Raw genomic sequence first — 23,195 nt, 5'->3', positions numbered from 1 at the left:
TTCTAAGGGATGAGTAGAGGTAGGTAAGATGGCGGTGGTCACGATTGCTTTAGGGTTTTTTTGGTGATGGTCATGGTGAGGGTGGGTGGTGGTGGTCGTGCAGTACTGGACTTGGTAAATCGTCTGTGACAGATGATGGTGACAATGGTTTATTAGTTACTTTTCTTTATTTTTTAATTGGATATTTTTTATTTACATTTCAAATGTTATCCCCTTTCCTGATTTCCTGTCCATAAACCCCCTATCCCACCCCCTCTCCCTCTTTTTCTATGAGGGTGCTCCCCCCACACCCACCCACCCCTTCCCACCTCCTCACCCTGACATTCCCCTACACTGGGGCATCGAGCCTTGGCAGGACCAAGGGCTTCTCCTCCCATTGATGCCCAACCTCTGCTACATATGCAGCTGGAGCCATGGGTCTGTCCATGTGTACTCTTTGGATGGTGGCTTAGTCCCTGGGAACTCTGTTGGTTGGTATTGTTGTTCTTATGGAGTTGCAAATCCCTTCAGCTCCTTCAATCCTTTCTCTAGCTCCTCCACTGGGGACCCCATTCTCAGTTCAATCAGTTACTTTTCTAATTGCTATGACAAAGTACCCAATAAAGCAAATTAATAAGGAAGGTTTAGGGGGCTGGAGAGATGGCTCAGCGGTTAAGAGCACTGACTGCTCTTCCAGAGGTCCTGAGTTCAATTCCTGGTAACCACATGGTGACTCACAACCATCTGTAACGGTATCTGGTGCCCTTTTCGGGTGTGTCTGAAGAGAGTGACAGTGTATTCATATGAATAAAACAAATAAATCTTAGAAAAGAAAAGAAGGGAGGTTTATTTTACCTCCCTATTCAAACATGCAATGAATCTGGAAGGCACATGTCTCAGTTACTTTTCTATTGCTGTGGTTAGACACCATGGCCAGGGCAACAAGATTTTTTGGGGGCTTTCAGGTCAGAGGGATAGGGGTCTATCACCATCTCCATGGGGAGAATGGCAGCAGACAGCAGGCAGCAGGCAGCAGGCAGCAGGCAGCAGGCAGCAGGCAGCAGGCAGCAGGCAGCAGGCAGCAGGCAGCAGGCAGCAGGCAGCAGGCAGCAGGCAGCAGGCAGCAGGCAGCAGGCAGCAGGCAGCAGGCAGCAGGTAGCTGAGAGCTCACATTTCAGACCCTCAAGCTGGAGGCTGAGAAACCACACCTCTAGGGTTGGTGAGAGGCTTCTGAAGCCCTTAGACCACCCCTAGTGACACACCTTCTCTATCAAGGCCAGACCTCCTAACCCTTCCCAAACAAGCACCAACTGAGGTCCAAGTATTAAAATGCCCGAGACTTTTTGTGGGAAGACATCTCATTCAAACCACCACAGCATGGAAACATGAGGGATCTTGGACACATTGTATCAGCAGCCTGGAAGCAGAGAGGGAGAAACGCTGGTACTTGCCATCCTGCCCTTTGACTTCTATATGGTGCCCAGCTCATGGGAGGCCACCGCCTGTGTGCTGGTGGCTTTCTTCCTGTCTGTTAAAAACTTCTGCAAAAACCCTCATAGAAACACCCAGAGTTGTGCTTCCTGGGTGACTCTAAATCCAGGCAAGCTGACAATGAGAGTTAATGATACCCATGGTCAGGGTCACGATGATTTTGGGAGGTATGGGGGGTGGGTAGAGAACTGCAGTCTAGGATTCGCCATCGTGGTGTGAATTGAGGCGGTGATGGAGATGGTGGTGGTCACAGTGGTGTGTGCGGGTTTGGAGGTAGGTGGTTGCGGTCATGGTGACACGGGCAACTCGACAGAGGACTATTTGGATCACAGCTGTGCCAGCTATAGTGTGGTTAAGCTAAGGCGTCACATTACAAAGTAACCTGCATATGAAATAACTAATACTCTATCTAGACCAGTGATTCTCAACCTTCCTATGTTGTGGTGACCATAAAATCATTTTTGTTGCTACGTAATAACTGTAATTTGCTACTGTTATGAATCATAACATGAATATCTGATCTTTCCCATGGTCTTAGGTGACCCCTGTGAGAAGGTTTTTTTTTAACTCCCCCAAAGGGCCATATGCACAGGTTGAGAACTGCTGATCAATACTGTCAGCTACACCGTTAGTCTGTTAATACTGTTAGTCTACTGTTGAATCCCCAATAGCAGTATGTGTGGCCTGTAGCAGGGGCTCCCAAACTCACGCCGAGTGCACAAGAGAAGCTGAGTCGCTTTGCGATGAACACCGCCTTCTTCTCTTTGATCCTTGCTACCTTCCTTTAAAGCCCCATCTTATAGATATGAAAACAAAGGCCAGGAAAGATGGTCGTGGCCTCCCTAAGGTGATAAGGAAGAGGCAATGGGGCAGGGGACGAGCATTCGCACTCAGGCCTGCCTCCCCATAATGCAACACTCCTTCTTCTGCACCCTTTGCAGCCACACTCCCCGCCAGCACCCGGCAATGCATCTCAGGCCCGCGCTCAGCTTAATCATAGAAATCCTGCTAATAATAGTAGCAATCGCTGTTTGTAATTGTTGGGGTAAGGCTTAAATGATCAAGACCATGGAAATTATTAATAACCCAGGCCCAGCCATGGTGGTGTGGGTCATTTAAATTGTGTTGAGATGGATAACCTTGGCAATAATAGTAACTGGGATCATAAATTAATAACGGGAGTATTTAAATTAATGCCACACTGTCCGTAGTCTGGTAGTAAGCAGCTCAATGCTTCTGGAAGTACTAATGCTTCTCCTTCCTGCCTCTCATGAATTCAGCAGAGAGTAAGGCAGATCTGTAAAAGCTTTGGGGGAGGGGACATCTTAGAAGTAATCTCCATCCAGGAGGAAGGACTCCCCAGGGACTTCCGAGGTCCTGCTTGCTGCTTAGACTCTTACATCCAGCCATGGTGGCTCATGAACGTGAATTCTCAAAGCCACAGTGATGTCTACCCATCCTTCCTGGGGGCTGTCTGCTGGACTTTATTGGTTACATATGATAGGTCTTTTTTTTTTTTCTTTCTGCAGCAAATGGATTAAGTTTAAGTGACCTAGGAAATCACCTACTTGTGAGCAGGCCTTCTTAATCAATACTCTTGGTCTGTCCCTTGTTTCTATTACTCGGGACTGTAGTTTTGAAGAGGACACAGGAGTCCAGACATAGCTAATATCTGGTGCTGGGATAGACATCCCCACACTGTTCTGTACCAGGGCCTTGGCTCTCTGAGGACCAGAAAAGGGCGGGGCGATGTGATGTTTCTCCTGAAAGACTGACTGCACCTTCCCAGGTATAAGGGTGCCAGGTTTTGATGGGCCAGGTTTTTAGAACATGACCAGTGTGGTCCTCAGAAGGCCTACACACAGCTCATGGATGAGTCTGTCAACGTTGAGTCCCCTGTGAATCCCCTCCACAGAGCATGACTGAACACTTGGGTGGTCAGAGAAGACACTGCTGTCTCTGCCTGTGGGAAGCTCCGAAGCTCGTGTGATCATGTTTGTGTGTGGCTTGTATACTCATGAGTGTGTACATTCGAGGGCTAAATACAGGTATGGGCTTGCGTGAACATCACTGTGCACCGTGCACATGTGAATGTGTAGGGGTGTGTATGTGAATGTCATCATGTGTGCGTTGATGTATGTCTTAGGAACCCTTGTAGGATAAGTGGGTTTATATGAGCGCCTGAGGATGGTACGAGCAGATGTCAGTACATGAGCACAGGCGTGCTTGAGAGTGTGTTTGTGTATTCCTGGGTTGTATGTGCACACCTGGGAGTCCTTCAAGCTCAGGAAAGGCTGGAGATGTAGCCCCATGATACGATGCTTGCTTGGCATTTGTAAGGTCCTAGGTTCTATCCTCTGTGTGTGTGTGTGTGTGTGTGTGTGTGTGTGTGTGTGTGTGTAGAGAGAGAGAGACAGAGACAGAGGTAGAGACAGAGAGACAGAGACAGAGAGACAGAGACAGAGAGAGAGACCAAGAGACAGAGACAGAGAGAGAGACAGAGAGAGAGAGACCAAGAGACAGAGACAGAGAGACAGAGGCAGAGACAGAGAGAGAGACCAAGAGACAGAGACAGGGAGAGACAGAGAGAGACAGAGAGTCAGGGACAGAAAGACAGAGACAGGGATCTCAAATAGTGATATTGGGATAGATTTCACTTTGAATGCCCCAAGGAACATATCCCTCCACAAGTGGGAAGGAGCAGCCGAGAGAAGATGGAATAAAGTGTATACCCAACCGTAAAAGGAAGGCAGCCTCATTTTCGGAATAAGGGCTAGGTAGGGAACTAGGAATCAACCGAGAGGCTGAAGAAGGCGTTTAAGAGAGTGAACCCCGAGGCAGGCCTCATCAGTAGGAGAGCAGTGGCCCCCTGCTGGATCCGCAGCATCCGGGACTGATGCTCGGCATAACCAGCGGTGCACTGGGTATGTGGGACAGCCCACAGAGAAGCCGCAGCGGGGCACACGGGTGCGGCTCCTCGCACGCCTCACTTGGCTGCTCCGGACTCCACACCCCAGGCAGCCGGGCGGGCGCGGTTCCGGACGGTTGGGGGGGGGGGTAGTTGGGCGGGCTGGGCGGGGAGGAGGCGGGGCTGCTGCATTGCCTTCACCCAGCTGCTCCCGCCCGCCCGCAGCCAGAGCGAGTGGAGCCTCCGCCAGCTCCGGCGGGCAGCAGGCGCTGGAGCGCAGCGCAGTTCAGCTCAGCGCAGCACCATCGGTCTGCGGAGCGGACTGAGCTAGAAGCGGAGCGCTGACGCCGGAGGCGTGCAATGAGGAGGGCAGGTGCTGCCTGCAGCGCCATGGACCGGCTGCGCCTGCTGCTGCTGCTGATTCTAGGGGTAAGTGGTTAGCAGGAGGGACTCCTGTTGACCTTTTCAAAGAGCTGAACCCCAAGGAGACCTGGGTGCCACCACCCAGAGAACAGAATAGGACGTCAAGGTCCCAGATGTTGGGAACGGGTGGCGGAGGAGCTGCGGGGCGGTGACTCACAGGGGCGCTCCTAGCTTCTAGGACTTTCAGAGCGAGCGCAGAGGCGACCCAGTCCCAGGATAGAGATGCAGGCAGGAGTGTTGTAACGATGCTGGTTCTTGGTGCTGCTGGTACCGCTGGTGGTGGTCCTTGGGCACTACGGTGGGTGCGGTGTAGGGGACTGGGAGCAGTTTCTCAGGGGCGGGGGTTGGAGGGAGGTTTGGAAATCTCAGGCGCCTGGGTTCTTCTGACGACAGCATGTGAATTCTGGGATCCCGCGGGGAGTTTTCTCTTTAGCATCTTAGTCCCTGGGGAGTTGTAGGACAGAATCCGGCGCGAGAGAAGGAAGGGGAAGAGATCAGCGCTAGAGATGTGAGGGGCTAGAGACGGAACAATGGGGGAGGCGGCTAGAGGGACTGGAGGCGGAGGGGACCCGGTATGGACAATGGGGACCGGCCAGACAATGGGGGGGAGGGGCGTCGAAAGGAACGATTCGGGAGTGGCAGAGAGGTTGAAGAGAGAGAAGTAGAATTTATGGAGGGCAGAAAAGAGACAGCCACTAAAGAGATAGAGAGGTGGAAAGCCGGTGCAGACCCTGAAGTGCTCAGGGCCCCGCCTGTCTACTCAAGGTCGGTGCGATGAGGACAGCCGAGTCACAGAGGTTTCCCGCGTGGGTTCTAGCACTCTTTCTAGCGGCCTCGCCCAGTCCGGGAATTGCGTCTGGGCATCCCAGGCTGGGAGGGGAGCGCCCACTTCACTGTGACAAATCCGCTTCCAGGATGGTTCCTTGGCAAACCTTTCATACGCTTTGAAGCAACGCAGTGGACTTGGAGAGACAGAGCCAGGACATCCCCTTACCCTATCAGATGCCAGCGGGCTCTTGGGATGCGAGCGCTAGGACTCTCAAGGCGGTGATGGTTCCGGCAGCGCATAGCTCGGGGATGCAAAAACCCCAGGCGACCCGCAGGGGGCACTGCGGGTGAGGGATTGCTATGGGAGCTGCGTGTGCGCCTAGGGCTGCGCACTGCACCCCTTCTAAGTTAAGCGGCCACCCGCCCTGCGCCCTCCGCGCTCCTTCCGGTAAGGAACTTAACAGGATCATCATCCCGCCCACACCTGGCCAGGCTTTCGGTAAAAGTCAATGAACCCTTCTCAAATGAGACAGGGGCCGCTTGGATACCTGGCATTCTGTCGGATTGCTGTTCCAGCTAAGGTCATCGGGTCCTCCTTCTATGAACCCGAGTTCTCTAGGTATTTCTGACCAGATCTTAAGGAAGGTTAGCAATGAAAGTGGCGTCCTTACTCTTCCCTCCACCGTTTCCTTCCTGCGAGCACTGCCGCCCCCCCCCCCCCCCAATCTCCATCCTACTGATAAGGAGGCAGGGACTTCGGAGTTTAAACAAGTTGGTTAAGATCTCACAAGCCAGAGCCCTGTGGCTGGGTGGCCACCCCATTCCAGCTCTGTACTCCCTCTATTCAAGAGAGCATCTGGGGGGGGGGGCGTAGGTGGGCAGGGGCGGCAGCTAGTCCGCTTCGTTTCACAGCAGGGATGGTGACACCATCCCAAAGGATAGGCAGGAGGTGGGATATGAAGGCGATCGAATGGTGAACCCTCTCAAGCTCTCATCCTCAACCTCACACACGGTTCCCTGGAGCTATCAGTACTTGCGGAGTCCTCCGGGGACCTGGGAGTGACAGCAAAGGTGTTTGCTAACTAATGCCTCTGGTTAGAGGTGCTCCTTGGTCCTCCTTAAGGTTGGCTGGGGAAGAGGGCCTGGGGCGCTGTGTGATTCTGATCCTGGAGGGGTGAGGGCGTGGCCTCTGAACCTTGACAGAACCTTCGGACTTGAGCCCCTATGGCTCTGCTTTCTCCAGGCTGTTCGGCTAGAGCGGGTTCTGCGTTCCTCCGCCGTCCGAGCCTCTTCCTGCGCCGCCGAGAGAGTGCTGAAACCAGAGCGCAACCCGGCGAGTCTGCTGGCGGGCCGCGCCGGTAATGGAGGCACTTTGTCATTCAGACGTCTGTAACCGGAGCCGCCCGGCTGGCTAATGCTCCTAATAGGGGTGCAGCAGCGTAGGCAGCAAATGGGCAGCGTGAGCGTCGAGGCTGCTGTGGAGGGTGGGTGGTTAGATGGCTCCACCCTACCTGGCCAGCCCTTCTGACTGTAGCACCTCGCTCCTCCCTAGGGGTATGAGTTGGAAGGGCAGTCACAATAAAATCGGTGAGGTGCTTACTATGACCTGCACTGTCTTGGGTACTTTTATGTTATGTATTCCTTAGGTGCCTGCAAGGTAAATTTAGTGATTCCCATTTTACAGGCGAGGAGGCTGACCCCCAGGAAATTTAGGCAGGGTACTAGGCTCCCCAACTTAGAAAGCAGAGGTGGTCGTTGCGTTAGTCTTCCTTCTGCGCAGTTCCTTTTCAGCTTCCCCACGAGAGGGGGTGTGGTCCTGGACTGCCACTGGCTGGGTAAATTAGACGCTGCCCCGTGGCTCTGAACCTAGCCACTCCCATGTTTCACGTGTGCAGAGCCCAGCCTTTCTTCAAGTCCGCACAAGGCAGCTTCCTAAGGAATTAACACGTCTCCTACTCAGTGGCTCTCCAAAGGGGTGAGGAGTGGGGCAGTAATCAATGCCTAGCCCTGGCTAAAGCTTTCCAGATATTGGAAAACCCCTACCCCATATGGTGGTGTCCAGGCTCTATTCTCTAAGGAGCCTCTCTGAAGCTGTTGTGAATGAATGGTCAGGATTGAGACCATGGAGGCATTCATATGGTGGCAAACCCTGGTGTTTTTTCTTTCTTTCTTTCTGTTTTATCCAATTTTTTTAAAAAAGCCAATTCATCTGAGCACGGAAAGCCAGCCCCGCAATGATATAAATAGATCGTAAACATTTTGAAAAATGGAGAAGTCATGCTAGCAACTTTGAAATGAATAAATGTAGTAGCTATATCTACAGGCAAATGGGTCTGTCACTTTGATAAATTGATCAATTTGGATTGGAGTTTGGAGCAATTAGCTGAACTCTAGTCACACGTCCCTGCTTGACTGCTGCCTCCCTTTCTGCTTTGTCGCCCCTGAGCAGCAGCTCAGGCCCCCAAGACACACCCCACTTCGGCAGCAACCACCATTGACGGAACTCCTACTATACGATTCCCAGATGGATCCACAGATTTGATTCCATTCAATTCTCAAGGTCACCCAGCCACGCTCAGGGCAGTGATTTAGATGGGAAAACGGAGATTCAGGAAGAATACGACGCTTAGAATCACAGACTACTTTTGCAGCAAATCTAGGATTTTATGACAGAGGGAACATAAGCCAAGTACAGATGTGAATACTGATTATGTGGCCTCAACTCTATATGTAAGTCCTAAAAGAAGTGAGCAGGCCTGAGAGGGGAGGAGTGGGGAGGATGGAGAGCAGAGGAGAGGAGAGGAGAGAGGAGTGGAGAGGGGAGGAGAGGAGAGGGGAGGAGTGGAGAGGAACAGGGAGGAGTGGGGAGGGAAGGGGAGGAGTGGAGAGGAGCAGGGGGAGTGGGGAGGAGTGGGGAGGGAAGAGGAGGAGTGGAGAGGAGCAGGGGGGTGGGGAGGAGTGGGGAGGAGTGGGGAAGAGTGTGGGTGAACAGGTTCTTGGCAGAAGTGTTTGCCCAAAGTTACTGTGTCTCCGACAAAGACCATATAGTCCCTGGCAGCCCCTCAACACATACCCTCCAACTCTGTTGAGCTTGGTTAAGTGGAGTGGTGATAAACACCCCAGGTCCACAAAGGGAACAACACACAGTGGAGGAGGGAAAAGAAAGTCCTAAAGTACATTGACCCCCATACTCACCACTGTTTAAAACAGCAGTTTGAGGCAGGTGCTGTTGTGATTACCTACTGGTAGGAACCAGAGGCACAGAGAAATTAAAAACCTGTCTGTCACTCTGGCCCTAAATGATGAGGGACTCAGATCAAGAAGTGATTGTGCCCAAATGTTTGACTCGGGCACTTCTTCCCTCCATGTCAGTTTCTACTCAGTCATGCCTCCCTTCCTCTGTCTGTCTGTCTGTCTCCCAGCTCCATTTCTCTTTGTGTAGCCCTGGCTGGCCTTGAACCCGGATCTTCCTCTCTTGACCTCCCTCATGCTGGGAGCCTAGGCATGTGTGCGTCTGGCTCCCAGCCAGCTTCTGACCCAGTCCAGTGGCATCATTTTTAAAGAGTCCATTAGAACTGACACTTTATGGTTCTGGGAGAGTGACTCTTCCGGTCATACTGCGATAGGAGCGAGAAGTGACAACTGATACCCTGACAGGAAGAGAAGGGACAGGAAAACTATCAAAAAGCTGAGAAAATGACAAAAATGTGTTCATCTGGGATGGAGACCACGAGAACGCTGCTGCATTGCAGCCCTGGGTAATGGCCAGTGCCCCAGTGATAGAGAGACTGCAGAGGTGGAGGAGGGTACGGCCCCTCCCTCTACCCTCCCCCACAACACCACCCCTCCCAGCAAAGGGGAAGCGCACTGGAGGACAACTGTACGCTTTTGCCCCACCCCCAGGACACATAGCCATCCGCAAGGCATATAGCAGTTTCTTGTTCTTAAATTAGCAAATATATATACTTGCTCCCTACTATGTGCCAGACAGGGCAGGAGATGCCAGGACAACCTCAGTGCAAAGGTCTGCCTGTCTAATCTGGGAGGGCTGGGGGTGATAGGAACACTTCCTCGAGGAAGTAATATTTCAGCAGAGCCCTATGTGATGAAAGGAAATCAGAACAGACCCTTCTGGAATCCTGGCTCCCGGGAGAAGCCTGCCTTGGGTGCCTGGGACTCCTGGTCTGCAGATGTTGCCAGCCAGCAGCCTGCTGCCAGCACCTGGGAGGAGATGGTGGCAGCTTCCGGTGTTGCCTGCACTCTCTCTGCTGGCCTTGGGGAGACCACTCTGCCCCTAGGGCATCACCCAGTGTTGTTAACCCTCCCCCCCCCCCCCGTCGAAACCATAGCGAGGAGTGTGTGTGTGTGTGTGTGTGTGTGTGTGTGTGTGTGTGTCTTGGCAAAGATTGGTCCAGCATGGAAACAGGAGGAATGCCTAAACAACCTTATAAAGCTCCCTGGTCTCACGACAAGAGCCCAAATTGCCCAGCATCAAATGGGGTGTGTGCGTGAGCGCAAGGTCTGGAGACGGCGGAGAAGGCTTTGGAGTTTTATTAGACATTAAGATTGTTCTTTAAGGAACAGAAACAAAGTGAGCCTCCAACAGCCCCTCCCTCTGGGGAATCTGGTGCTAAGTCGTTCCATCCACCAGCAAAGATGCTTTAGTGGCAGGAATCTGACTCCCCTTTCCCCCTGATCCAGCTCTGTTCCCAGGGGCCACAGGGGACGAGAGGGGAGGGGATGGAGTCAGGCTAGTGATGGGAAGTCAACTCTGGAAGAGCAGAGTTGCCTGCCTGCCTGCCTGCCTGCCTGCCGGTGAGAGCCGGCCACTGATAACAGGCTTCCCTTTCAGTCTTGGCTCCAGACTTGCCATCAGTCTTTGCCCTGGCACCAAGCTGTCCCTGTATTTATCTGCGGAGAGGTGAAAACTCTTAAAGGAAACCCAGGGCAGGCCAGAAACCTCCAGTACAGAGTCAAGATTTGAACCCAAGACCTCTCTGCCTTCCGCTCCGGGACACAGAAAACTCCCTTTTGATATTTAATATTTGGAATGAGACCTGGAGAAGGGCCCCACCTCTGGGTAGCTGCAGCCCTGCAGGTGTGAGGTTTGGGCCAGATTTCAGCTCCACTGGCCCCCTTGGCTAGGAGTGCCCTGCAAGCTGCAACCTGTCCAGCCATTCTGGAGTTCGGTGTCAGGCCGCCCTCCTCCTGTGGTGTATCCTCAGGACTCCATGAGAGGCTGTAACCCTAAGGTGAACTTTGCTGAAGGTTAGCCACTGAGGCTGTGACCTCACACCCCAGCAGCAGTCAAGGGCCCCCCCCCCCCCCCCCGCAGTCCCCGTGCAGCCTTCCTTCCTGCCAGCTTTGATCCTCCTAATGCCTCCCGGGTGAGCTCATCCCAGCCCAGGTGGTTCTAATAGAAAGTATTAAGAGGGAGGCACGTTTGATCCCTTGGAAGACGCCCCCTTTTCTCCTGCCAGGCTGACCCTGTGATCTCCTTCCACCTAGATGTCCTCTGGAGGTGCCAAGGAGACATGTTCCACAGGCCTGTACACCCACAGCGGAGAGTGCTGCAAAGCCTGCAACTTGGGCGAAGGCGTGGCCCAGCCCTGCGGAGCCAACCAGACCGTGTGTGAACCCTGCCTGGACAGTGAGTCTATTACGGTGGCAAACGGGCCGGGGCGGGGGGGGGGGCGGTTTAGCATGCGCAGAACAGAACTTGGAAGTGTTTTGCCTTCTGGTAGGTCCCCTGCCAACCTCTGCATGGTCACCAGAAGTGAGTGGGATATAATGGAGAGCAGGGAGAGGCTGAATTGACAAGGGAGCGTGCGGAGGGAGGAGGGGACCTAGTGGGGGATCCCCAGAGGGGTCCCCCTTCCCAGCCCCCAAGCAGAGAGGTTGGTAGAAGAGCATAGCTAGGCAGGGAGAAGAAACTGATGCTCAGGCCAGCTAAAAATACCTTCCGTGCTGCAAGATCAATGGTTACAACCTACCCTCTGTGGCTTTGGGGGGAGGGGAAGGAGGATCAAATCCTGGCTGCCCTGGAAACTGACCTTGGGGGATCCTGGGAGGGTGTGGCTGCCTCTCCTCCAGTCCACTATTCTGTAGCTTTCTGATGCCAAGGAGGGAAAGGGGCTGCTGCATAAGAATGTCCATGCTATAGGATGACAGGGGGTGGGGACCTGCAGAGGGGAGAAATAAAGAGGCTCATCTTCCAGGAGTGGTGGAGAGAGAGGACGGAAGACAGCTCTGTCCTCATTCCTGTGTGAGTCCTGTGCCCTGTGGGACCAGAAGTCTCAGTCTCCTGCTAGACTGGATGCCTCTTTGCTCTGCTGCTGCCTCAGGCCCCAAGGCAGAGATCTCTCCCAGCGTCTGCCAGGCAGTTAGTGCCCCCTAGGAGGGCTGCTGGTAACAGAAAAAGGAGCTGGGAACTCTGAGCCTACGAGCCGGTCCTCTCTTACCTCTGTATGCTCCCTCCCGAGTCTGTCCAACCTTCAGGTAACCCGACTCCTTAGTGTTCTCAAACACATGCATTTCTAACTCTGTGGTTGTGACTTCTGCAGCCCTGGCCCCAGCCGTGGGACACCTGAGCTAGATGGGCAGGCTCTCTTGGAAGGTGGCACCTTACCTGCCTCAGATTCATAGAGTCTCTGTCCCAAGGCAGAGTCAACAGGAGACACAATACAGCATCCCATTGCCTGGGTGTCAGTGTCCTAGGCCACACCCTCTCTCTCTCTCTCCCGTGTACCCCTTCAGCAGCAGCTGGTGGGTTGGGGGCTCAGGGAAAGCCTTGTCAGGAATGAGGAAAGAGGAATACAACAGAAGCCAGGGGCAGCTCCAGAGGCAGAAGCAGTCTCCCTCCTTCCTTCCCTCCCTCCCTCCCCCTTCCCTCCCCCTAGAGTTCCGTCTGCCACACTCCCCTCCAGCTGTGTTAATAGGCTGCTTTTACAAGCCTACTTTATGGGCTGGGAACCCCAGCGGACTTTCCCTCCATCCTCAAAAAAAAAAAAAAAAAAAAAAAAAGAACCACGTTTCTACTTGGAAGCCCTTAAAGCTCCTGCCTTCATGCTTTGCCAAAAAAGACCACAGTTTTCACACCCTCCAAAGCCTCCTCTCAGGAGTCTTCCGGCTCATTTTCCCAGGAGCTGGCTTGTTCTTTCCATCCTGTGTGACTGGGCCCCACCCTCACCCCATGTAAGCACCCTCTCATTCGGAGAGACTGTCCTGCCAAGTACTTTCTGCTGTCCGACCATATCTCAACCACCAACAATCTTTATTACTGTTCATCGTGGGGCCCTTCACATTCCTCATCCCAACCCTGCGTGGGTGTGTGGGTGTGACCTTATTTATATAGTTTTGGCTGTTTGGGGTTTTTAATTGTTATTTATTTATTTATTGAGATAGAGTTTCCCTGTTTGTAGGTAGCCCAGGCTATCCTAAATCTAGATCTGTAGACCAGGCAGGTCTCTAACTCAGAAAAGCACCTGCCTCTGCCTCCCAAGTGTTGGGACTAAAGGTGAGCACCACCACCAGCCGGCTTTCTATTGAGTCTTATGATAGATTCTCATTCACTGTAGCCCAGGCTAGCCTCAAAAATCACTATGTAAAGCAGATGGGCCCTTGTATTCACAACCCTCCCGTGTACCTCCTGTGTACCTGGGTGTTATTTTACAGAGAAAGGAAAATGCTCAGAGAGATGACAGAACTAATGAGTCATGGAAGTGAGTTTTAAAGCCAGATCTGCCTGATGCCCTGTATGAACCGCCTGGGAATGGACCTGTTACCCAGGCCCCTCCCCTTCTGATTCCCCTCCTTTCCCCTCTGCAACCCCCTTCACTTCTTGCTGGCCATTCTGTCCTTTGCCTCCACACAATACACACTCCCTAGGATATGGCCTTTGATGCCTTTAGATGGTAGGTTTTGGAACTGACCTTTTATGCTGAAAGGACCAGGGCACTGCACATTGAAGTCTCCTGTCTTTCTTGCTGTACCTGCACTCTTCCTTAGAACACTGGTCCTGCTTTTCAGAGTCATGCATGTCCTTGGACAGGCAGTATGACAGGTATGAAACTCTGCTGTCACTCCCATTTCAAACCTACATGAGCCACTGCCCTCTCCCACCCCCTGGGAAGAGTGCCAAAAGGACAACTCTGGCACAGGCTTTCGGGTGCCTGTGCTCAAACACCGCCCTAGTGACTAAGTTCTGACACTGATGCCCCCCCCCCCCGTGTGTGCTGTTTTTCTCAGGTGTTACATTCTCCGATGTGGTGAGCGCCACTGAGCCGTGCAAGCCGTGCACCGAGTGCCTGGGCCTGCAGAGCATGTCCGCTCCCTGTGTGGAGGCAGACGATGCAGTGTGCAGATGTGCCTATGGCTACTACCAGGACGAGGAGACTGGCCACTGTGAGGCTTGCAGCGTGTGCGAGGTGGGCTCGGGACTCGTGTTCTCCTGCCAGGACAAACAGAACACAGTGTGTGAAGAGTGCCCAGAGGGCACATACTCAGACGAAGCCAACCACGTGGACCCGTGCCTACCCTGCACGGTGTGCGAGGACACTGAGCGCCAGTTACGCGAGTGCACGCCCTGGGCTGATGCTGAATGCGAAGGTGAGCGTGGTTCCAGGCTGGGGTGGGTGGGGGTGCAGAGCTAGATTCGTGAGGAAGGGCGCCCTCTAGGGGTCATAGGGGCCTAGGCAGGCCTTCATCAGGCAAGCACCCTCTTTGAGCCTCAGTAACTCTCTGGATAAGTGCACCGAGTTGGCGATTCTAGATTAGACCTCACAGCGAAATCTTTTCCACTAATTCCTTCTCTAGTCTGACGTTGGGAAGGCCAGGCTAACGGTTCACTGGAAGAAGTCATCCTAACTCCTCTCTCAGCGATTATATGGGCGGTAAACTGCGGCCAGAAGGCGCCATAGATCCCAGAGTTTGAAGCAGGCCTTCTTCCAGCCTAGAGCAGGTTTTCTGATCTGGAGTGGGGCTGGGGACTCACAGGACCGAGGACCCTTCAGCTATGAGGCCACATGTGGGTGGTGATAATGGTTATAGGAACCCAAATCAAATTAGCCCTGACTGATGTCAGGGGATCACTCCCCTCTCTGGTGGCCATAGGGTCACCATAAGGTTGTTGGGGTGGGTGACACATATCCCTCATGGCGTCTGGAGGTGAGGTAGAAGTGTTGTGGCTGTTTAATGAGATGGGGTTGGTTGAAGACAATGGCCAGGTAATGAAGGAAATGGTTCTATGGAACAAAAGAGGAGTGGGACACCTGGGCTGGGGGAGGGGTAGGATAAAGTGGGGTGTGCTTGGAGGGCTCTCACCTACTGAGAGCTAGGTGGGTTCCCCTTATCCAGATAGCTCACCTGAAAGAGATAGAGGGGTCCTGGGAGAGGAAGAGGCAGCTGTGGGCCAGGACACAGCCGCCATGGTCACAGGTAGTGTTTATCTCCGAGGGACCAAAAAAGTTGGTGTTGTTTTTTTTCTTTCTGCGCATCAGTGGGTGGTCATGCCCATGGATCTATTTTTCTTTGAATTCGAACCTCAGGTTGCATTGAGCAGGCAAGAGCACCACCTTCAGGAAGTCCCAATTTTTCCCCCGGAGAGAGAATGGGCTTTGACACAGGTCCAGTGAGGGGAGCGGGGAGCGTGTCAACCCTGCCCGCCCACCCATAGTTACTGGAGGGAGAAGACAGCCCAGCTTTGGAGATTCCTGACTCTGATGGAGGCAACATAATTTCTGCCTTCCATCAGCCTCTTGTGGAGTAGAAGATATAGATCCCCTGTCCTGGGGCCGGGGAGGGGTCCTGATCACCAGCCAAGGCCTCCCCCATACCAGAAGAGCTTGCTCTAGTCACAGAGTAGAGAAGGCTGGTGAGCTACACTGAGGCCCTAAATATGCTTGCAGTTCTTCTAAATCGGTGAGAGGGATGGGGCTTAGGCCCTAGGGTGGCTTGGTGGAGGCTCCCATGGACCAAGACAGGCAAATGGCCTCAGACACTAGGCTGAGCAGAGAGAGAGAGAACTTCAGCAGTCAGGCAGCAGGAGAGCAGGGAGCACAGTTCTGTGGACAAGTCTAGATCAGTCAGTAGGGCGCAAGGTCAGGGCTGTGGTTGGAGGAAAAGGAGGACTTGGTTGGGAAAGGGGCAGGCTCTCATCTGCAGGGAATCACTTCTTCCCAGATGTCACCCTGCTTTCTCAGCCATCTTGGCAGAAGGCACCCCTGAGGAGCATTTATTCTTATATTGTTCTTTCCGTTCCAACCCCTGAAGGGTTAAATGTTGGCCCTGAGGCCAAGTATCCTTTCAGGAAATGGAATTTGATCCTTGGGTTGGCAGCCTACTCTTGTCCAACTAGCACACTTGCCCCGCATATACATTTCAGGTGTCAACATGGTGACTCACCCAGCCTTGGAGCAGACACCCAGCCTCCTTACCGCATTGAAGTTTAGGAGGGGTCACCTGCTCCCTCTTTTTCCTGATAGCTCCAATTCCGGAAATGGTTGTCAGGACCTGCCAAGTGCTTAGCGGGTTGGAATGCTACAGGACAGGACCACATCTGGATCTCGTCTCCAACCTCTATTGGAGAGGCTAGGGGTGGGGGTGAGGGAAGGCGTCCTGGACACTCGACACTGTCTTTAGCCCTTCTCTGAGGCTCCTTCATTACTGTATCCCTCACCCACCCACATCACCCTCGGGGTCAGGGCTGTCAATCCAAACGGAGTCACATCAGCACCCTCTGGATTCAAGCTACACCTTCAACCTTCCCTGTGACCCAAGCAAATCACAAGAAGGTCCTCTGGAGTCTAACACCCAGAGAGGGCTGTCTCTTCCACTTCTCACTCTGCTCTTCCCAGCCTTGCCCGGTACCGGGATGGGGGAGGGGTGAGACTGGGCAGCAGATGGCAAACTTCTCCCCACTGCCAGCCAGATGGATTCCAGACTCACATCTGGGGGCCTTACCCCTCAGAAGGTGCTGAAAATGGGGCCTTTGAAGCATCTCTGTCTCAGGCTGGAGAGACCCAGAGGACTAGTGGGCAGCTTTAACTCCAGTTGGGTGGGCACAATGTAGACTGGGCAGGGCAGAGCTGGGTAGCAAAGTGTCCTCCCCTTAACCTTACTAGCATACCATGTATTTCCCTCCCTGCTTTCCCTGCGTGGGAAGTGAGAATGGATAGGACAGGCCGCTTTGCCCAGACAAGTATCCCCCAGGCCACCATCCAGAGCCTACAACTCTTAGCACTGCCTCTGGCTGGGTGGCAGAATGGAAAATCCCACCCACTAGTGCCAAGAGGGGCTGGAGCCTCTGCCAGGAAGGCTGGCAATGTCCAAATGGCATGAGCAGGACTAGATGGGTGGCCAAGCACAGAATTGCTCCTTCTGAGGCAATGGGCAGTGCCTACTTCGTAGGCCCTCCCTCCGCCAGCCGTCCTGCTAACAGGGTGCCAGCTGTCTAACCGACTCTTCTCCAGGTGCCAGGGCTAGGCTGTTTGCGGGGAGGAATCAGGCATTACAAGCAGCATGCCGGCCATTGTGCAAGGACTGGCTGGGACGAAGCAAGCCAGTTATACTTCTAGTGCCAGCCTAGCCCCGGAGCATCTGAGACAGGAAAGAGCTGAGTGCCACCTGCCCGGCAGCGTCTCTGATCAGGCCACTGATCAGACCTAAGGCTTGAAGAGGCTCTATAGCTCGGGCTTCTTGGTGTTCACACTGGGCTGCTGGCAGAAACTAGAATCCTGGTTCCACAGGCTAATCCAAAAAGTTGTTTAGAGACCATGTCTTTTCAGAAAGCCCATTCTCTAGATGGGGAAAATCCAGGCCCCATACTGACCTAAGTCTCCCGACATACAGCTCTTGCTCTTCTTTTTCTTTTTTTTTTTTTTTTTGGTTCTTTTTTTTTTTTTTTTTTTTTTTCGGAGCTGGGGACCGAACCCAGGGCCTTGCGCTTCCTAGGTAAGCGCTCTACCACTGAGCTAAATCCCCAGCCCCGCTCTTCTTTTTCTAAGCTGACTCACCTGCACAGTCCCAGCTCCCAACCCCATGTAACAGCCTGGCCTCCTGTGCCTGGACTCAGGCGTTGAAGGCTTATGATGAAGCCCTGGAAAGTTGGAGCTAAGGGGAAGGCCTGGATAGGTCCTAACTCCTGTGGCCCTGCTCCCCCAGAGATCCCTGGTCGATGGATCCCAAGGTCTACGCCCCCGGAGGGCTCCGACAGCACAGCGCCCAGCACCCAGGAGCCTGAGGTTCCTCCAGAGCAAGACCTTGTACCCAGTACAGTGGCGGATATGGTGACCACTGTGATGGGCAGCTCCCAGCCTGTAGTGACCCGCGGCACCACCGACAACCTCATTCCTGTCTATTGCTCCATCTTGGCTGCTGTGGTCGTGGGCCTTGTGGCCTATATTGCTTTCAAGAGGTAAGAGGGGGCACACTGAGGACAAAGGAGGCATTTGCTCCGACCTTGACCTGAAACCATGCACACCCTTCACTCAACCCTAAACTCATCCTAGATCACTATCTCATGCCCGAGTGTGTGTGTGTGTGTGTGTGTGTGTGGTTATATATGTGTATGGTGTGTGTTTGAGTGTGTGTGTGTGTGCTCACATAGTGTGTGTGTGTATGTGTGTGTGGTGTGTATATGTAGTGTGCATGTGTATGGTGTGTGTGAGCATATGTGTATGAGTGTGTAGGTGTATGGTATATGTTTGAGTGTGTATGTGGTATGTGTGTAAGTGTGTGTGTATGTGAGTATGTGGTGTATATGTGTGGTATGTATGTGTGTGCTGTGTGTGTGCATGGTGCATGTGTGTGGTTGTGTATGTGTATGGTGTGGTTTGTGTGTGTGGCGTTTGTGCTAGCATAGTGTGTGTGTGTGGTGTATATATGTAGTATGTATATGTATGGTGTGTGTGAGAGTGTGTATGAGTGTATGTGTAGTGTGTACGACTGTGTGGTATGTTTGTGTGCGTGTGTATGGTGTGTGTTTGAGTGTGCATGGTGTGAGTGTGTGTGTGTTAGAACAGAGTTTCCTTTTTTGGCCTGGCTTTAGCTCTTCCCTAGTCCCAGGCTGCTCCTGGTTCCTGAGTCCCTGCCTCCACCTCTGACACTTGCCTCCTTGCCCTCAGCCCACTCACCCCACAGTTCCCTGGTTACGCATGTGTCTTTTCTCTTCCTGAGTCACCCTTACTTTCATGTCACTCCCGGACTCCCGTGGCACCCACATCAAGGAATTCAAGACAGAAGAACTTGCAGAAAGCATTTCCAACTTTGAATGTGTGTCCCATTCAGTTTTTCTTTTCTTTTCTCTCTTCTTTCCCCTCTTTGGTATTTTGTTTTTAAATCATCAAAGTGATCCATGCTTTTTAAAAGCAAATGCAAGCAAGACCGGATTTGTTTTGTGGTGCTGAGGAATGGAACCCAGATCTTTGAACATGCCAAGCAAACTTACTGCTACTGAGCCATAGCCCCAGTCTCAGGACTTCTAAATATCTTCCAAAGGAAAAGACATCGTTTTATCTCCTCAAATTCTACCCCTCTTGGGGGAAATCTCTTTGGGATAACACTTTCCCAGCTGTTTAGAGTACTCTTTTAAATATATATATATATATATATATATAAACACTCACACATGAATATTTTAATAGACATGTAGAGCTTTTCTAACGACTCGGTGGGAACACACCATTCGCCGTCTGCAGTGTACTTTTCCCTCTGAATCCCCCTCAGGAGAGCTTTCCTCAGAACACAGATTATCCAATCATTTACAGCCTTTCATTTAACAGCATGCAACCTGGACGGTAATGTAGTTAGCCAGTCCTCTCTTGACGGGCGTTTATTTTCAGGGGTGTTGTTGTTGTTGTTGTTGTTGCTGCTGCTGCTGCTGCTGCTGCTGCTGCTGCTTATGATTGCCATAAGGAAACCCGTGTGAGCACTGGCGCATGCGTGTATGTGTGTGCGATTACTGCTCACATATGGGAGTGTTTTAGAAGGGTAGATTGGGAAAAGGGGAATTTCTAGGAAGTCATTTATTTATGTAGTTTGTTCTGTGAACGTTTACTGAATGCTTACCAAGTTCCTCCACCCTTAAGGAGCTTTCTGTGTGCGTGTGCATGCGTATGTGTGCGTGTGTGTATGCACACACAAGTGTACATAGCACCCACAGGCAGAAATGAGCACCTGTCACTTCTCAGCCTTTTGGGTAAGTCTTATAAAGCTCCTTAGAACCTTGGAGGCCACTTGCCACACTCCTGGCCTCAATGGCAGCACAGCCACATTAGCTGCTCTGATAGAATCCTCACCCCAGACCTGGCCTGTCCCCTGTCCCTGGGCCACAGGTGGAACAGCTGCAAACAAAATAAACAAGGCGCCAACAGCCGCCCCGTGAACCAGACGCCCCCACCGGAGGGAGAGAAACTGCACAGCGACAGTGGCATCTCTGTGGACAGCCAGAGCCTGCACGACCAGCAGACCCATACGCAGACTGCCTCAGGCCAGGGTGAGTGCGAAGGCAAAAGACTGGGGGTTCAGTTGTGAGTAGACTACAGAAGGGACTGGCTGGGTAACAGGGTAGGAGAGGCTGAGTGGGGTGGGGGGACATGGGAAAGGGAACTTTTTATTTTCTCCTGGGATGACTTGGGAAATGCAGGCTTTTACAAGTTGCAGCATCCAGACTCATCAGGCTAATTGTCCCCCCTGGGGGTTAATTACTGCCCAAAGTAGCTGCAATTAGCCTCCTGCCCTGGACTTCTAGGAAACAAGTGGTTAAGTGTGTACCTTAATTAGCGGCCCATAGCTAGGCTCTAGGACACTTGCTGCAGTTGTCTGGAGCTGAAGTGCCCTGTCCCCTCCACTGTCCCCTCCACAGCCTTGATGATGGCTGGGGGGAGGGGACACTCATGGATGGTGCCACAGCTGAGGGTGTGGAGAGGACAGTGAGTCAGCAGGACCCAGGTCCCTCCCACCCAGGCCCCATCTAGGACCACATCTTGGCTATCACTCTGCCTCTAACTCCAGACTTGGAGGAGTGTGCCTTGGCCTTTCTGGGGTCTTAGCCCAAGCCGTTAGATGAACTGAAGGAATGAGAGTTGAGAGTTAGGGACTGACGTCCTTCGTTCTCCGCAGCCCTCAAGGGTGATGGCAACCTCTACAGTAGCCTGCCCCTGACCAAGCGTGAGGAGGTAGAGAAACTGCTCAACGGGGATACCTGGCGACATCTGGCAGGCGAGCTGGGTTACCAGCCTGAACATATAGACTCCTTTACCCACGAGGCCTGCCCAGTGCGAGCCCTGCTGGCCAGCTGGGGTGCCCAGGACAGTGCAACGCTTGATGCCCTTTTAGCCGCCCTGCGACGCATCCAGAGAGCTGACATTGTGGAGAGTCTATGCAGCGAGTCCACTGCCACGTCCCCAGTGTGAACTCACAGACTGGGAGCCCCTGTCCTGTCCCACATTCCGACGACTGATGTTCTAGCCAGCCCCCACAGAGCTGCCCCCTCTCCCTCGGGGATGGCCCAACGGTCAGAACGGAGCATCTCTGTGCAGGGCCTCTGTGTTCCCACTCCTGACTCCGTTGCTGCTCCCGAGGGGGCCCTTGCTTCTGACCACCCTCTCCTCAGCAAGAGAGAGAGAGAGGACCACCCGAGCCTGACTTGCTCCATTTCCATCTCAGGCCTTTCCTTCCTTTCTACACATTAGCTGTGTCAGATCTGGGGGTTTGACACTAGGAGAAGGGAGCGGGGGCACCCCTAAGACTCAGGAGGTACTGAAGAACCAGAGCCATGGACTCCACACTGTGAACCGGAGAACAAGGGGCGGGGCATTGTGGTAGGCTAGACCTTCCTTAGCCCCTCCCTTCTCCCCTCTGGCCAAAGAAGAGGATTACGGACCTATCTGAGCTGAAAGCAGGTTTGGAACCCAGCCCACACTTCTCTCTCACACACAGGATGGTAAAACCCAGAGAAAGGCAGGGACTGACCTAGGCCACCCAACCACAGGAAGAACAAATGAAGGCTGATACACTCCTTTCTGAATGAGGGCGTCAAGTGTGCTTGTTGACAGGGATGGCGTGACTTTCAGGGAAATATCTGGAAGCCATGTCTGCCCCGCCCTCAACCACTTCCAGGCCCCTACCCAACCCTTGTGCAGATGAACTGTTTGTTCAAGGGCTGGTCCATTGGTCTATTCTGATGGAGTCAAGCTAAGGGCTCAGGCTTATCCATAAGGCATTTGTGGAGAGATGAATCTGTTAGTGCGCTCATTCTTGGCATAAGCCTGAAGCCAACACGGCCCTTAATGTCAGCCCTCGGGGTCAGGAACCAAGGACTCCCACCCCACAATCCAACACTATACTACATTACACACACACACACACACACACACACACACACACACACACACAGAGATATCTTGCTTTTCTCCCCATGGCTCTTTTGGGGCTGAGACTAGATCCTGCTGGGAGTCACTGCCAGTGAGAGATCCGGAGGGGACAGAGCTGAGCTTCATGGGGCTGTCTTCCTCGCCCCCGGGTCTGGCAGGCCAAGAATGACTGCATCTGAGCTGGTGTCTGTCTTCCAATGGCCTGTGCGTGGAGGAAATGCTCCCACTCCTCCCCTTCTTGAAGCTGCCCCCAGAAGACTACAGTGCAAAAGAGCAGACTGGTGTGAGAACACAAGAAAAAGCAGATGCTGGCCCTGCAGTCTGTGGCAGCTTTCTCCTCAGCTTCAAGGCCCCTGCAAAGGACGGATTTCCTGAGCACGGCCAGGAAGGGGCAAGAGGGTTCGGTTCAGTGGCGCTTTCTCCCGGCTCCTTGGCCTGTTCTGTTTTGCTTGCTGTTGGAATGAGTGGGCACCCCCTCTATTTAGCATGAAGGAGCCCCAGGCAGGGTATGCACAGACTGACCACCATCCCTCCCCACCCAGGGTCCACCCAACCCGGTGAAGAGACCAGGAGCATTGTACGCATACGCGGGTGGTATTTTTATGGACCCCAATCTGCAATTCCCAGACACCTGGGAAGTGGGACATTCTTTGTGTATTTATTTTCCTCCCCAGGAGCTGGGGAGTGGTGGGGGGCTGCAGGTACGGTTTAGCATGTGTTTGGTTCTGGGGGTCTCTCCAGCCTTGTTTTGGGCCAAGTTGGAACCTCTGGCCCTCCAGCTGGTGACTATGAACTCCAGACCCCTTCGTGCTCCCCGACGCCTTCCCCTTGCATCCTGTGTAACCATTTCTTGGGCCCTCCCAAAACCTACACATAAAACATACATGATGACCATTAAATAGCAAAAAAAAAAAAGAGAAAATTAGTGCCAAGAGACTTTTTTTTCCCCCTGGAAATAACCATGTCTTGTTAGATGGGATTAAATGTGTAAATCAGGGTCCCTTCCCCCGAACCCCTATCCGTTATAACTTCCAACTTAGTTCCTGTCCATTTTTCTAGAAGTTCTGACAAGAATCTAGCAGCCTCATGTGTGCAGTCAAGAAGTGGGTGGGAGAAAAAAAAAAAAAAAGAATGAGGGCCCTTTGCTCCCAGATCTCAGAAAGAGACAGCAAAAACCTGCCATGCAGGAAGCTGGCCAGCTGTGAACTGGACCAGATGTCAGAAGTGAAACTGACCACAGGGGAGCCAGAGGCTTG

The 23,195-nt window shown here is 52.9% G+C and overlaps 1 protein-coding gene across 1 annotated transcript; it reads left to right on the top strand.

Annotated features, from left to right (window-relative positions):
- The first annotated feature begins 4,625 nt into the window (after positions 1-4,625).
- Positions 4,626-22,854, top strand: Ngfr (nerve growth factor receptor). Its single transcript, NM_012610.2, has 6 exons — positions 4,626-4,807; positions 11,078-11,219; positions 13,817-14,176; positions 17,729-17,981; positions 19,900-20,060; positions 20,687-22,854. Exons 1-6 carry the CDS (start codon positions 4,739-4,741, stop codon positions 20,977-20,979), a joined length of 1,278 nt encoding a protein of 425 aa, NP_036742.2. The 5' UTR covers positions 4,626-4,738; the 3' UTR covers positions 20,980-22,854.
- The last annotated feature ends 341 nt before the right edge of the window (positions 22,855-23,195 follow it).

Source organism: Rattus norvegicus, chromosome 10 (genome assembly GCF_036323735.1).
Source record: "Rattus norvegicus strain BN/NHsdMcwi chromosome 10, GRCr8, whole genome shotgun sequence".
Taxonomy (NCBI): domain Eukaryota; kingdom Metazoa; phylum Chordata; class Mammalia; order Rodentia; family Muridae; genus Rattus; species Rattus norvegicus.
The sequence above is the reverse complement of the archived record's forward strand: the minus strand, read 5'-3'. Positions and strand labels throughout refer to the sequence as shown.

What these genes read in the sequence shown, in the direction of transcription:
- Ngfr (NM_012610.2), top strand. Translation starts at nt 4,739, where the DNA reads ATGAGGAGGGCAGGTGCTGCCTGCAGCGCCATGGACCGGCTGCGCCTG. An exon ending in GCCTATATTGCTTTCAAGAG is followed by an intron (nt 17,982 to 19,899) that starts GTAAGAGGGGGC and finishes CCTGGGCCACAG; the next exon opens with GTGGAACAGCTGCAAACAAA. An exon ending in GCAGACTGCCTCAGGCCAGG is followed by an intron (nt 20,061 to 20,686) that starts GTGAGTGCGAAG and finishes CGTTCTCCGCAG; the next exon opens with CCCTCAAGGGTGATGGCAAC.